The sequence below is a fragment of the Panthera leo genome, chromosome A2 (genome assembly GCF_018350215.1).
Source record: "Panthera leo isolate Ple1 chromosome A2, P.leo_Ple1_pat1.1, whole genome shotgun sequence".
Taxonomy (NCBI): Eukaryota; Metazoa; Chordata; class Mammalia; order Carnivora; family Felidae; genus Panthera; species Panthera leo.
The window spans coordinates 160,681,540-160,694,723 of NC_056680.1; the positions used below are offsets into that span (position 1 = coordinate 160,681,540).

The following is a 13,184-nucleotide window of genomic DNA, read 5'->3' on the forward strand; positions in this document are numbered from 1 at the left end:
ACCCGCCCCCCCGGGGCCCCCGGTAAACACGGTAAACACGGCAGCAAGCGACCTGGTCTCACTACCCCCGTGTCCTTGGGAGGAGGGACGAAGGGAGGGAGGGGGGCTCACGGCAAGGGGGCTGGGGGCGCCCCGCCCCCGCCCGCCCGGCTCGGGCCTCGCGGCGGCGGCGGCGGCGGCGGCGGCGGCGGCCGGGCAGGTGTCCGCGGCGGGCCGGGCCGCGCAGCTGGCGGCGCACCTGGCCGGGCGGCGCGGCGGCGGGCGCGCTCACTCGCCCGTGTGGGTCCGCAGGTGGTACTTGAGCGACTGCTTGTAGCGGAAGCACTTGGCGCAGTGCGTGCAGGGGTAGGGCCGCTCGCCCGTGTGCGCGCGCTGGTGCTCCAGCAGGTGGTGCTTCTGCGTGAAGCGCTTGCCGCACTCGGCGCAGTGGTAGGGCCGCTCGCCCGTGTGGATGCGCCGGTGCTCGAGCAGGTGGTGCTTGCGGATGAAGCTCTTGCCGCACTCGGGGCAGGCGTGCGGGCGCTCGCGCGAGTGCACGCGGCAGTGGTTGGTGAGCTTGGACTTCTCGCTGAAGCTCTTCTCGCACTCGGGGCACTTGAAGGGCCGCTCGCCCGTGTGAGTCCGCTGGTGGCGCAGCAGGTGCGACGGGCGGCTGAAGCTCTTGCCGCACAGGCTGCAGATGAAGGAGACCTCGTGCTTGCCCGCGTGCACGCGCTGGTGGATCACCAGGCTGATGTGCAGGCGGAAGCTCTTCTTGCACTCGGGGCACGTGTAGGGCCGCTCGCCCGTGTGCGTGATCTGGTGCTTGGTCAGGCTCGACTTGTGGCTGAAGCTGCTGTCGCACTCGGGGCACTTGTAGGGCTTGGGGCCGCCGCCGCCGCTGCCCGAGCTGGGCGACTTGGGGCGCGGCTTGAGCGTGTGCTTGGGGGCGAAGCCGGGCCCGCGCTCGGGGGACGCGTAGCCGCCGCGGACGCGGTGGATGCGCTGGTGCAGCGTGAGCTGCTGCTTGTGGCGGAAGCTGATCTCGCACTCGGCGCACTCGTACGGCCCCTCCTTGATGTGGTTGCGCTGGTGGATGATGAGGTTGATCTTCAGCCGGAAGCTCTTGCCGCACTCCATGCAGGTGAAGGGCCGCTCGCCGCGCCGGTTCCGCTGCTGCTGGCTCGAGGAGCCGCGGCTGTCGCCCGGGTGCCGCTCCCCGTGCGTCGGCGGCGCCAGCCTCTTCACGGCCGGCTTGCCCAGCTGCAGCGGCGGGGGGCTCTCCTCGCCCTCGGGGGACAGCTCCCCGGGCAGCGGGGTCTGGTACATGCCGGCCTCGTAGCGCCCCGACAGCTGCCCGAGAGCCTGCAGGTGCTGCGGCAGCTCGTCCTCCTCCTCCTCTTCCTCCTCCTCCTCCTGCTCCTCGGTTTTGATTACGATCCCCTCTGCTCCAGGGACAGGGAGAGAGACGGAGAGAGGTCAGCTGTCGTCCGGGGCCTCCGCCCTGGGCGCCGGCGGGTGAGGTGGCTTCACCCTCGCCCACACACACTGCCTGTGTCTCACCGGCCCCGGTGCCTTCTTTGGGGAAAACGCTCCTTTCCACTCCCTGCCGCCCCGCGGCCCCCACCTCCACGGGGTTGGGTGTCTGACCCAGGCGGGCCTCGGGGTTGGGTCAGGAAGGAGCCCAGGCCCCCAGTGGCCCGTGGGAGCCCTCTCTGGGAATTCTATGCAGAGGGAGCAGGAAAGGGGCGGCCCGGCGCCCATCTCCCCAAGCTGCTAGCGGGCAGTACTCAGCAGGAACGAAGGAACCCAGCATGCGGAGCCCCCCGGGGAACCACTAGGGTCCAGGGTGCCTGAAGCTGGCATGCTGGTGGACCTATGGATTCCTATCGTGGGCCAATAAGCACGCCTTCCGGTTTTCACTTAGGCTGCTTGGGGAGGTGGGTTTCTACCATCTGTATGAAAAGGGCCCTGACTCATCAGGCTGTCACTGTTTTCTGGCTCCCAGGTCTCCCAGGTCTCCTCCTTTCGTGAGCGCACCTCTGGGCCTCCCTCAAGCGCCTTTACTCGCCTTCCTCCAGCAACTGCTCCCTCCTCTCCATGCCTCCAAATCACCCGGGTCACACAACACCCACCTCCAATCCTGTCTTTGCCCTAAAACCTTCCTCGACCTGCCCAAGCTGCAGCCCTCAAGCGCCCCTGAGCGCACAGCACAAGCTGGTGCACCTCCCCAGGACTTGGGGACCTCAGGCTCCTCACGTGGCACCATGCACGCACAGGTGGGGGACTCACCTGCGGTGGCTCTACCGACCCTGAAGCTGGGGTCGGGGGGGGGGGGGGTCTCCTCTGCCTCTCCCCCACGCTCTGCCGTGGGGGGTGTTCTGCGAACTCCCGGACTGGACGATGTGCTCCTCCACCCCGCCCTCCACCCTCTAGGCTGGCCCTTTAGGGCCCAACTTGTCAGCTGTTCTGCGTGGTGTTCTATAGTGTTCCCCGAGCACCTAAGTCCTAGAGGAAAGGAGTGGCCTCTGACTCCTGTTTGCATTTTCTCAGATGCCTAGTACTTACTTGGCAACCCCCTAAACACTGATAATTGGTGTCACACACTGTGTGACATGAGAAAGGCACTCACCTTTCTAGGCCCACCTGTGAGGCGGACGCGGCAATAGTTGGCATTTGCAGAATTCTTAAAAGCAAACAAACGAGAACTTTTTCAAGTTCTCGCCTGACAACTGGTGTCTTTTTATTCACTATCTCTTAGAGGGTAAGTCGAGCAACACAGACGTGGGGCATCCACCCCAGAGATACCAAGTGACAGTTCCAAATAAAGTAAATGAAGTCAGACCTTTTCAGAGCTTGCAACTTAGGGACCACCTAGTCTGTCTCCTCAGCTGACGGGGAAACGAGCTGGCAGCGTGCGCGAGCTGGCCAAGGTCTTGGCCACAAATTTGTTAGTGACCGCCGGGCCACGGCCCGTTCTACTCCTCTGAACCCAGGACATGGCAGGACATAAGCGTGCCAGTCCCCGCTCAGGCCGGACAACAGATTCTCAGTAGCAAGGGACCCAGAACATCCTTGGAACAGGATGCTTCAAAGATCAGGAAGGAGGAGGCAGCTTCAGAGGTTGGTAATTAGCTGTCTCTGTGCTTATCCTGAAAATGAGGGTTGTTTCTGAAAGACCCAGGGGAACTATGGGCCTTGGGACATTTAAGCTCTCCTTGAGGGGCCCCTGGGTGGCTCAGTCGGTTAAGCGTCTGACTTTGGCTCAGGTCATGATCTCACGGTTTGTGGGTTCGAGCCCCACCTCGGGCTCTGTGGTGACAGCTCAGGGCCTGGAGCCTGCTTCGGATTCTGTGTCTCCCTCTCTCTCTGTGCCCCTCCCCTGCTTGTGCTCTGTCTCTCTCTCAACAATGAATAAACGTTAAAGAAAAAAAAAAAACTCTCCTTGAGCATCAAAGTTTTTGTTTTTGTTTTTTTCAGTGAAATGAGAGTGAAACAGGTAGCCCTAAAACCCAGGACTCCAAATCCCACCAAGTGCCATTCAGTAATTTCCTAAGATTCCCAGTAGAATTAACGGGAGTGCCCAGAGGGGACTCTGGCCTTTCTATTGTGAGGCTTTGCTGTGGCACATCCTCAGAGGTTGCCCTGTGTCTTTCACTGTTTTCCAGAGACAGCATATGGTATATTAGAAGGATTTCTGGAATATCATGCAGTTCTTTAAAAGCAAGGAGTTAGATCCACATCTTTTGCCTAAGAAAGATGTCCGTGCTATTTTATGACGTGCAAAAAAGGCAAACTGCAAAGGAATCATCTACAAAAGTGAACAATTTTTTTTAAAGCATCAGCATAATACTTTAAAAAAACCTATTAAATAAAAAATGGATGTGGACACATTTCTCAGTACAAACAGCATATAAACTGATAGGATAGTTAATGACTCTTTTGCACGTAAACAAAACTTCTAAACAAAAACCAGAACCTAAGTGTATTCCTTAAAAATTTGGTAGAACTCACTTAATTCCTACCTCCCACAGTAGATGCAGAATGTGGGAAAAAAGAGCAGAAGCTTCCCAGCTCAGTTGGTAAGTAGAAGATCATTTTATTTCCCAAACTAGATGAGGGTGGCTGAAGAAAGGTTCAGGCTGATTTGCTTTATGAATAGCGCCGAGAACTCCTGAACAAAACAGTAGCTAACTAAGCCTAATGGTGCATTTTAGAAATACACCATGATGACAAGATGGGGATTTTCTCAGGACTGCCCGGACCGTTCAGCATCAATCAGCCACAAAAGATGTCCTGAGCTCAGGCTGCTGAGGGCGACACTTCCTCACTGTTCTTGAACTCCTGAGGAGCAAGAACTCCCAAGTGTGCAGAAGGGTGACCCAGAGGTTTCACGATCAAACACAAGTGATGGCTCGATTCTACCGGGAAGGGACCGTACAGTCTGGTATTTTAAAAAGCATGCGTTGTGGGGGTTGAGATCTCCGGGTCACTGAGGCTTCCAGAGTGACCTAAGAACCATCAAGGACACACCGGGAGACAGAAATTCTAGCTTGGCCCCAATGTCGTGACCTTGGGCAATTGATCTGACCTTCTCTGCCTATAGAAGGAGGGGAGCTGGAGAGAGATAATCTCTGAGGTCCCTTTGGGTCCTCATCTGACCTAGTCTTTGGCTGTTAATACCTTCTGCCCAGGCCAGAGACCGATTCTTACAAATCCTGAGGCAGGACACCAGCACCTGAGACCACGCCGGGGGACGTCACACCTATCCACTGATCACTGCCACATGACCGTTCGGAGAGAAACTCCAACTTTCCCACGAGGCAGGGGCCTGCCCGCGGGCCTGATGGCAGCAGCTCCCCACGCCTGGACCCTCTCCAACTGACCTGCGCAGTTTCTCTGCTGCACCAGCATCTGTTTGAGCTCGCTGAACTCGCTGGAGCCTTCGGTGGACTCTTCCAGCGTATTGTCCTGTTCTTGCATGTCCAAATCTGGCTGCTCCGCACACGGGTCGCCCAGCTCGGAGTCCTGAAAGCCATGCTCCTCCACCTGTCCCATCAGGGGCTCCGGCGTCTCCAAACTTTCTGAGCCCTCGTCGTTGGTCTGCACCTCGATCTTAATCACGATCCCGTCGTGTGCTGGGAGGGCAGGGAGGGGTAGGGGGTGGGGGTGGGGGAGGGAAACAAAAGAACCCAGAACATGGTCATTGCACGGCCAAGGTTTCTGCAGCCTAGATTTTACATTTCAAGAATTCTGATTTTAGAGACCGTGAGGAAATACAATGTTGAGTGAGTAGACAGAATTTTCTGGACATTTTGTACGAACTGGAGTAAAGTTAAATAGATGCAGAGTTTGTGTTCCACAACCCCTACAGTTTTTAAAATAGTATTGCCAGGGTTTAAAAAGAGATCTTAATTCCCTTTCCCGGGTCAGGCCAGCCAAAGTCGACAGTTTCTCTCCCTTACAGTCAAGTTGAATAACGAAAAGGCCAACCATCTCACCCTGCACACCCTTCCAGCCCATGCCCCAGGGGTCCGGCACGGACAGACCAGAGCCCCCCGAGTACCCCCACCACCCCGGCCCACAGTTAACAAGCACGAGCACACGTACACTCGGAGCTCTTGGGTTTGTTTTTAGTTAAACAGCATCTGATTACACACATTGCCCTTTTTTTCAACTTGCCGGTAGGCCTGCAGGTGATTTCAAACGTCAACACACACACACACACACACACACACACACACACACACACACACACACACGGCCATCATGTTGCATAAGTGGGATCTCGCACATACTCTTTTAGCGCACAGATTTTTCTCTTTTGATTTGCCCTTCCCTTTCCCTCAATTCCCCTGTCGCCGCTTATGGCCTCCCCGGCAACTCCTGTAGTTAACCTAGTATTTTTCTCTATGCTTCTGTGGTTATTTATTGCAACAAGTTGATGCGTATCTGTTTTTATTTTCTGGCCATTATTGGTTTAAAAAAAAAAAAAGAAAATTGCCATATACCTCCTCTTCCCTCTCAGGTATCCTGTAGAAATTCCTGCGCGGCAATTTCTGCACAGCTAATGCACTGCTCCTAAGTGCTGCGTGTGTGTCCAACCACTCCCTTCCCGCAGGAACATTCACTTTTTTGTTTCTGGTCTTTTTGCGTGATCAACTGTGCTGCAATCACATGTTGATTTACATGGCCGCCTATCAAATAGGGATATTATTTCCGTGAGAGCCCCGGGAGCGGGGGCCGCGGAGTCAAAGGTGTCGTTATTTTTAATCTGGTAGAAGTCATCAGGCTCCTTTTGAGCCAGGCTGTGACAATTCATATTTCTACCTGCATGAGAACATCCTCTTCCCCACACCCCTGCCAGTGACAGACACCTAAAATTTTCCTCACTCAGATGGGGGTAAATTGACAATTTACTGATACTTTCCTGACTCGGGTGATCTGAGTATTTCTTTTACTTATTGGCCTTTTCTAGTTGATTCTGCATGAACTGTGTTCTGTTTTTGTCGATCGGTAAGGGTCCTTTGGTTCCTGTGCTAAAGATAACCCGTCTTCCCTTAGCAGCATTTCAGACACTCCCAAATCTAACGTTTGTCTGTTGACTCTGTGCCACCTCTTATCAGACTGCTTTCTTCACGTTTTCACGTGGTCACCCATGTCCCTCTTTCTTTCATGGCTTCTGGGTTTTCTGTCTTAGTTAAGAGGGTCTCCTCCGCCCCTGGATGGTTCATCTGGTCTCCTGGATTTTATCTCAAGGTTTTTATGGTTTTATTGTTTACATTTAGGTCTTTGCTCCATCTGAAATTTATTTTGTGTAGAGTGTGAGGTAGGGATTCAGTCTTACTTTCTTCCATATGGAGAGAGCTGTGCCGGCATCAACGCCCTCACGGTTGAAAATCATTTTGTTAACTAAGGAACTTATAAATGTATAATGCCTAAACATATTCATTCATTCATTCATTCATTCATTCATTCATTCAGTGCATATTTACTGAGCATCAACTATGGGCGATGGGGTGTTCGAATGGCTTGGGACACATCAGTGAGCATAGCAGAGCTTCTCCCCTCCCTCACACATCTCACCTCAGGCAATAAACATAATTAATAAATTATATGGTATGCTAGAGGGTGATAAGTGTTGTGGGAAGAGAAAAGAAACCAGGAAACTCGTAAACAAAGCCAACAGTCCCTGCCCCTGTGAAGCCTCCTGGCTGTTGACCGTGGGCACTGGTGATCCCCAAGCTCAAAGCCGAGAAAGCAGAGCCACCAAGTGCACTTACTAGCAGCTGATGCCACGGGACCCAAAGCTGCGTTCTTCCCGATGCCCGGCAACCCTTTAATCCTCTTCCACGCAGCCAACCTGTCTCCTGCCAGCTGTGGGGAGTAGCGGCAATATAAGGCAGCTCTGATGGTCCCCGACGCCCTGTCCGCAGCCTTAAACACGGACGTGCCTACCTCCCCCCCAACAACCAAGTCTCCAGAACACTTTCATCCCATTCTCTGTCTCACAAAGAAGATGGAGTCACACACGCTCACGTCGGTGCCTTGCTCCTGCTCTAGCTCAGTCATCCTGCTTCCTCCCCTTTCCTCTCCCACTGGGGGGGGGGGGGGGACAGTGGCCCCTCTGCTCTTTCCCTTAACCCTGCCAGTTTCCAGTGTTCACGGGGCCATTGGCCACCGCGCTCCACCAGCAGGGCCTGCTTCTCTCTGCAATCCTGGTCTCTGTGCTAGGGTCACAGGCACGACCGTGACTCTGGCACCAGGAGAAGATCTTCCCTGACTTCACAAACACCTGAAAACATTTTGCTTGCCTCCTCCCTAAAGTAGTCTTTAAAAAAAATTTTTTTTAATGTTTATTTATTTTTGAGAGAGAGAGAGAGACACACACACACACAGAGTGCGGGCGGGGGAGGGGCAGAGAGAGAGGGAGACCCAGAATCCAAAGCGGGCTCCAGGCTCCGAGCTGTCAGCACAGAGCCCGACACGGGGCTCGAACTCACAAACTGCGAGATCATGACCTGAGCAGAAGTCACACACCTAGATGACTGAGCCACCCAGGCGCCCCCTTAAAGTAGTCTTTAAAAACTAGGTACCCCTTTGCACTTTTTTTTGAATAAACATATCAAATGCTTCAATAACTGCAAAAGATGTCATTTCTGGAGTACTGTAAAAATTGATGTTTTAAAATAAACTTTTCTATCACTTTTTAATGTCACCAGTGGCATCTAAGGACCGCAACAATTTTAAACCCGCTATTATTCACTTAAAAAATACACAAACAAGTTCTTCTTTGATACTTGCAATTTTTGTATCATCCCTTTGCACCCTGAACTTCTATTTCCATTCCCACTTTACCCACAGAATTTTATCCTCATAGAATATATTTTTATGCTTAGAAGACTTTCACGGGTCTCCTCGTCTACCATTCTGCCACAGAAATGTGTATGTAAATTGAAAGATTAATCTTGCTTTCATTTCTACTAACCACAGGGCTCTCTACTCGTTGTCTTCCTGGCTTAAGTTATCCTTAGTTATTATTACTATAGAATGATACACAGTGGTTATTCAAGACAGAAAACAAAAAATGTATTAGAAATGTCTCTTAGAAGGATGGGAGGAATTTTTTATTAGTTTGCTTATCTGAGAATGAATATTCTTTTTTTTTTTTATAATTTTTTTAAACATTTATTTATTATTGAGAGACAGAGAGACACAGAGTGTGGGCAGGGGAGGGGTAGAGAGAGGGGGAGACAGAATCTGAAGTAGGCTCCAGGCTCCGAGATGTCAGCACAGAGCCCGATGCGGGGCTCGAACCCACAAACTGCGAGATCATGACCTGAGCCGAAGTCGGTCACTTAACCAACTGAGCCACCCAGGTGCCCCCTGAGAATGAATATTCTTATTGCTTGATTGAGACACAGTTCAGAATCAAATATATTCCTAATTTTCATTTTCATAAATACAAGCATTGGGAAAGCTCATTTACAAAGATACATGGATGGGCTGGCGGGAGCTTTGTTACGGAATCATCACTTGATTCTTTGAATTTGTCTGAATTATAATGCTATGAAAGCACACATGGTTAACATACCATCAAAAACTGTTTCTAATGACCTATTAGCTGACAACTTAATTAGGTTCTCTTTCAATTTTGTTGAAAGCAAAGTATTGCAAATGATCTAACTTGCGAAAGAATTTGCCATATGGGGGGGCGCCTGGGTGGCGCAGTCGGTTAAGCGTCCGACTTCAGCCAGGTCACGATCTCGCGGTCCGTGAGTTCGAGCCCCGCGTCAGGCTCTGGGCTGATGGCTCGGAGCCTGGAGCCTGTTTCCGATTCTGTGTCTCCCTCTCTCTCTGCCCCTCCCCCGTTCATGCTCTGTCTCTCTCTGTCCCAAAAATAAAAATAAAAAAACGTTGAAAAAAAAAATTAAAAAAAAAAAGAATTTGCCATATGGGTCCCGACGCGATGCACTTGCGGCCATGTATCCTTGCGTTCTGGATTGTCTCTGTGACCCACAGGGCTTTTTATACCTCAGAGAAATGCTCCCTCCTAAGATGGGGATGGGGGGGCGGTTTGTGGGATTTGAGACCTCACTCTGCCAAGCCTCCTACCATGCTCTCAGCTGAATGTAACTGTACTCCTCTCTATGGCGTTTCTTTCTTTTTCCCTCAAAATGTGCCATGTTTATACATTTTCATGCTTCCCTTCCATTTGTTAGACAGTAGGGAAGCCAGCTGTCTCCCATCAAAAAGACTTCCCCACCCCAAACAACTTTTGAAACAGTATTGACAACCAAATTGCATTTATAAGAAGTAATTTGTGGGGTGCCTGGGTGGCTCAGTAGGTTAAGCATCCGACTTCGGCTCAGGTCATGATCTCGCGGTTCGTGAGTTCAAGTGCCGCGTCGGGCTCTGTGCTGACAGCTCAGAGCCTGGAGCCTGCTTCGGATTCTGCGTCTCCCTCTCTCTCTGCCCGTCCCTCACTCGCACTCTGTCTCTCTCAAAAATAAATATACATTATAGGCAGTAATTTGTTCTCCCATTAAAAAAAATAAATAAAGACACATCCCTTGTAGGACTATAGTTTATGACCAATGGCAGAACAGTAAGGAAAAGTTTTAAATAAATGGAGTGGGAACAAATGAATGAATGAATGAATGAATGGAGTGCAGACAACTGGCTTCCCAACAAGACAAGCACCTCGACATCAAAATAAATCACTGATGAAACAAGACTTTAGACACAATGAAATCACACTAGTATTAGAAGAAGAAAGCACAGCTTCTTCCCTTTCCTTTTTTCTTTCTTTATACAAGTGTGAGGTGCGGAAGAGGCTCTACCCCACGCCCTCTGGGACTTCAGATACTCCTTCTGGAGGCCGTCTGGCCAGCCACACCAAACGTGAAATGTGCCCAACACATACGCACTCTCATTTTTAGCTGTAACTTGTTTTGGAAAGAATTTCTCTAGTTTTGCCTGGACATTGTTTGGTGATGAGGGACTTCTTTAATTTGTGCTTGGTTTGTGATCTCTGTAAGTACAATTCTTCCTAAGAACCCCTGCAAGATGGGAAAAAAAATACTATCCTACAAATGGTTTCCAAATGTATGGTGGGTCTGTGAGCACCACATTTAATAGTTAGTGAAGCTGAAATAATGTTATATTTGCAGACATTTAGTTAAAATGTGTCATTATGTATATTCTGCGATTTTTTGTTTTCTGGAGCAAAAAAATATAGTTTATTTCAGATTTCAAATAGTTTTAGAGGCTTTTGAAAGCTCACAGGCCCAAGACCTGTGATCATGTTTACTAAATAAAAGGGGCTGAGTAAGTATTTCTACACATAATGTGAAACCCAGTCACCATAAAGAAAATAATGGGTAAATCTGAATACGCAGAAACTTAAAACTGATAAATTTGGGGGCACCTGGGTGGCTCGGTCGGTTAAGCGCCCGACTTCGGCTCAGGTCATGATCTCACGGTCCGTGGGTTTGAGCCCCGCGTCAGGCTCTGTGCCGACAGCTCAGAGCCTGGAGCCTGTTTCAGATTCTGTGTCTCCCTCTCTCTGTGACCCTCCCCCATTCATGCTCTGTCTCTCTCTGTCTCAAAAATAAATAAACATTTAAAAAAATGATAAATTTGAACACACAACAATTTAAAACAGCCATACCCACCCCCACACAAATACTATATACAAAGGTAAACCATATATTTATATACATAATAAGACCTAATACCCTTAACATTTAAAAAGCTTTCACAAATCAATAAAAAGATGAATAATCCCAAAGGACAATAAGCAGAAGATAATTCATAAGACAAGACATCCTGGTGATCAATAAAGGTACGAAAATAGGCTCAACATTGCTCTTACAGAAGTCAAATGAAAGCACCAAAATATTGTCTTTTCTAGCCATCACTTTGGGCAAATAATAAAAAGATAAATAATACCTAATATCGGCTTCAGTGTGGGGAAAACAGGTAGTCACATGGTTGTGTATAAAACCGAAGGTGTATAAATTGGCACAATTGTTTTGAGGAACTTTTTTTTTTTTAATATTTATTTTTGAGAGCGCGTGCACAAGAGACAGAGTGCGAGTGGGGAAGGGGCAGAGAGAGAGGGAGACACAGAATCCAAAGCAGGCTCCAGGCTCCGAGCTGTCAGCACAGAGCCAGATGCGGGGCTTGAACCCCCAAACTGTGAGATCATGACCTGAGCTGAAGTTGGACGTTCAACTGACGGGGCCACACAGGCACCCCAGTTTTAAGGGACATTTTTAAAGTATGTATCAATTTTTTTAAATTTATTTTTTAAAATGTTTTTATTTATTTTTGAGACAGAGACAGAGCTCCAAGCTGTCAGCACAGAGCCTGATGCGGGGCTCAAACTCACAGACTCTGAGATCATGACCTGAGCTGAAGTCAGATGCTCAACCGACTGAGCCACCCAGGCGCCCCGGTGTGTATCAAATTTTTTAATGGGTCTACCCTTCTATCCACAAAGTCTACTTCTAAACAACTTTCTGACAAGTGCATAAGATTTACTTACAAAGGATCTTTAGTGAAGCACTGAAACTTGTAAACACTCTAAATGTACATCAGTGGGAGTTCATTTAAATAAGTTATGAGATCAATACATAGAATACTATAGTCTGCTACTAAAAAAAAGATTTGTACGTTCTTACATGCAAAGAAGTCAAAGAGACGCAATTGAAAAAAGCGAGTTCCCAATGTACGTACTGCTATATATACATATTTTTTTACAATGAGAAGGTATTTATGTCTCATATAGTTAAAGTTGTGTGTGTGTTATGTGCACATAAATTAGAAGGAATAAACTGTTGTCTTGCGAGAGAGAACTGCGTGGGACTTTCGCTTTCTCTGCATTCGTTTTTTGAATTGCGCTGATGAAACTTCAGAGTTTTACTGGAAAGTAAAAACGAGTGTTGCCACGTTAACCTTCCCTATCAGCTCAAAGCAAAGCAATGATGGTCAACACTAGCTTTCCAACCTTCTTAAGGCTGCACTTTCTGTTAGACTTTAAAAGTTTTTGGCATATTAATTTTTAAAATCTTAGGGGCGCCTCGGTGGCTCAGTCAGTTGAGCGTCTGACTTTGGCTCAGTTCATGATCTCACACTTCGTGGGTTCAAGCCCCATGTCCGGCTCTGTGCTGACAGCTTGGAACCTGGAGCTGCTTCGGATTCTGTGTCTCCCTCTCTCTCTGCCCCTCCTTTGCTCGTGCGCTCTCTCTCTCAAAGATAAATAAAAGGTTAAAAAAAAATCTTAAAAAAAAAATTTATATATGTATCCAGGCCAAGGGTTAAATAGTTTTTCAAAATGTGTTTTTAAAGAGCTCTCCCCCACTCCCAACCACTATTTCCTGTTCCCCAGAGGCAACTCCAACTGATTCCTTTGTCATTCTCCTTCCTAACTCTAAGGAACAGACTTCTATTGATACTCCTTGAGTTTTCAATTTAAACATCACCTATTGACTTCCAAGAGCTGAACATGAAGACCATCCCTCCGCATCCAGGCAAATCTTTTCCAAACCCCTCATCCTTCCAATTTAGGTTGCAACTCTGGCTGGATTAATTTCAGGTGTTCACATGACTAGACGACATAAATGTTACGTAAAATCGAATGTGTAGTATATACCACAGTTACTTGTCTGCGAACGTTTTTGCTTTCCCTGGAGTTGATC

At 49.2% G+C, this 13,184-nt stretch overlaps 1 protein-coding gene across 4 annotated transcripts in view; it reads right to left on the minus strand.

Annotated features, from left to right (window-relative positions):
- Window positions 1–219: 219 nt before the first annotated feature.
- The window catches only part of ZNF777 (zinc finger protein 777), a 28,204-nt gene continuing 15,239 nt past the window's right edge, over window positions 220–13,184 (minus strand). For all 4 annotated transcript variants that reach the window (XM_042926986.1, XM_042926983.1, XM_042926985.1 and 1 more), the window contains exons 5-6: window positions 4,866–5,117; window positions 220–1,424 (exon numbers count right to left, since the gene is read on the minus strand). In XM_042926986.1, the coding sequence (XP_042782920.1) occupies window positions 268–1,424; window positions 4,866–5,117 (1,409 nt within the window). In that variant the 3' untranslated portion in view covers window positions 220–267. The remainder of the gene's footprint in view (window positions 1,425–4,865; window positions 5,118–13,184) is intronic.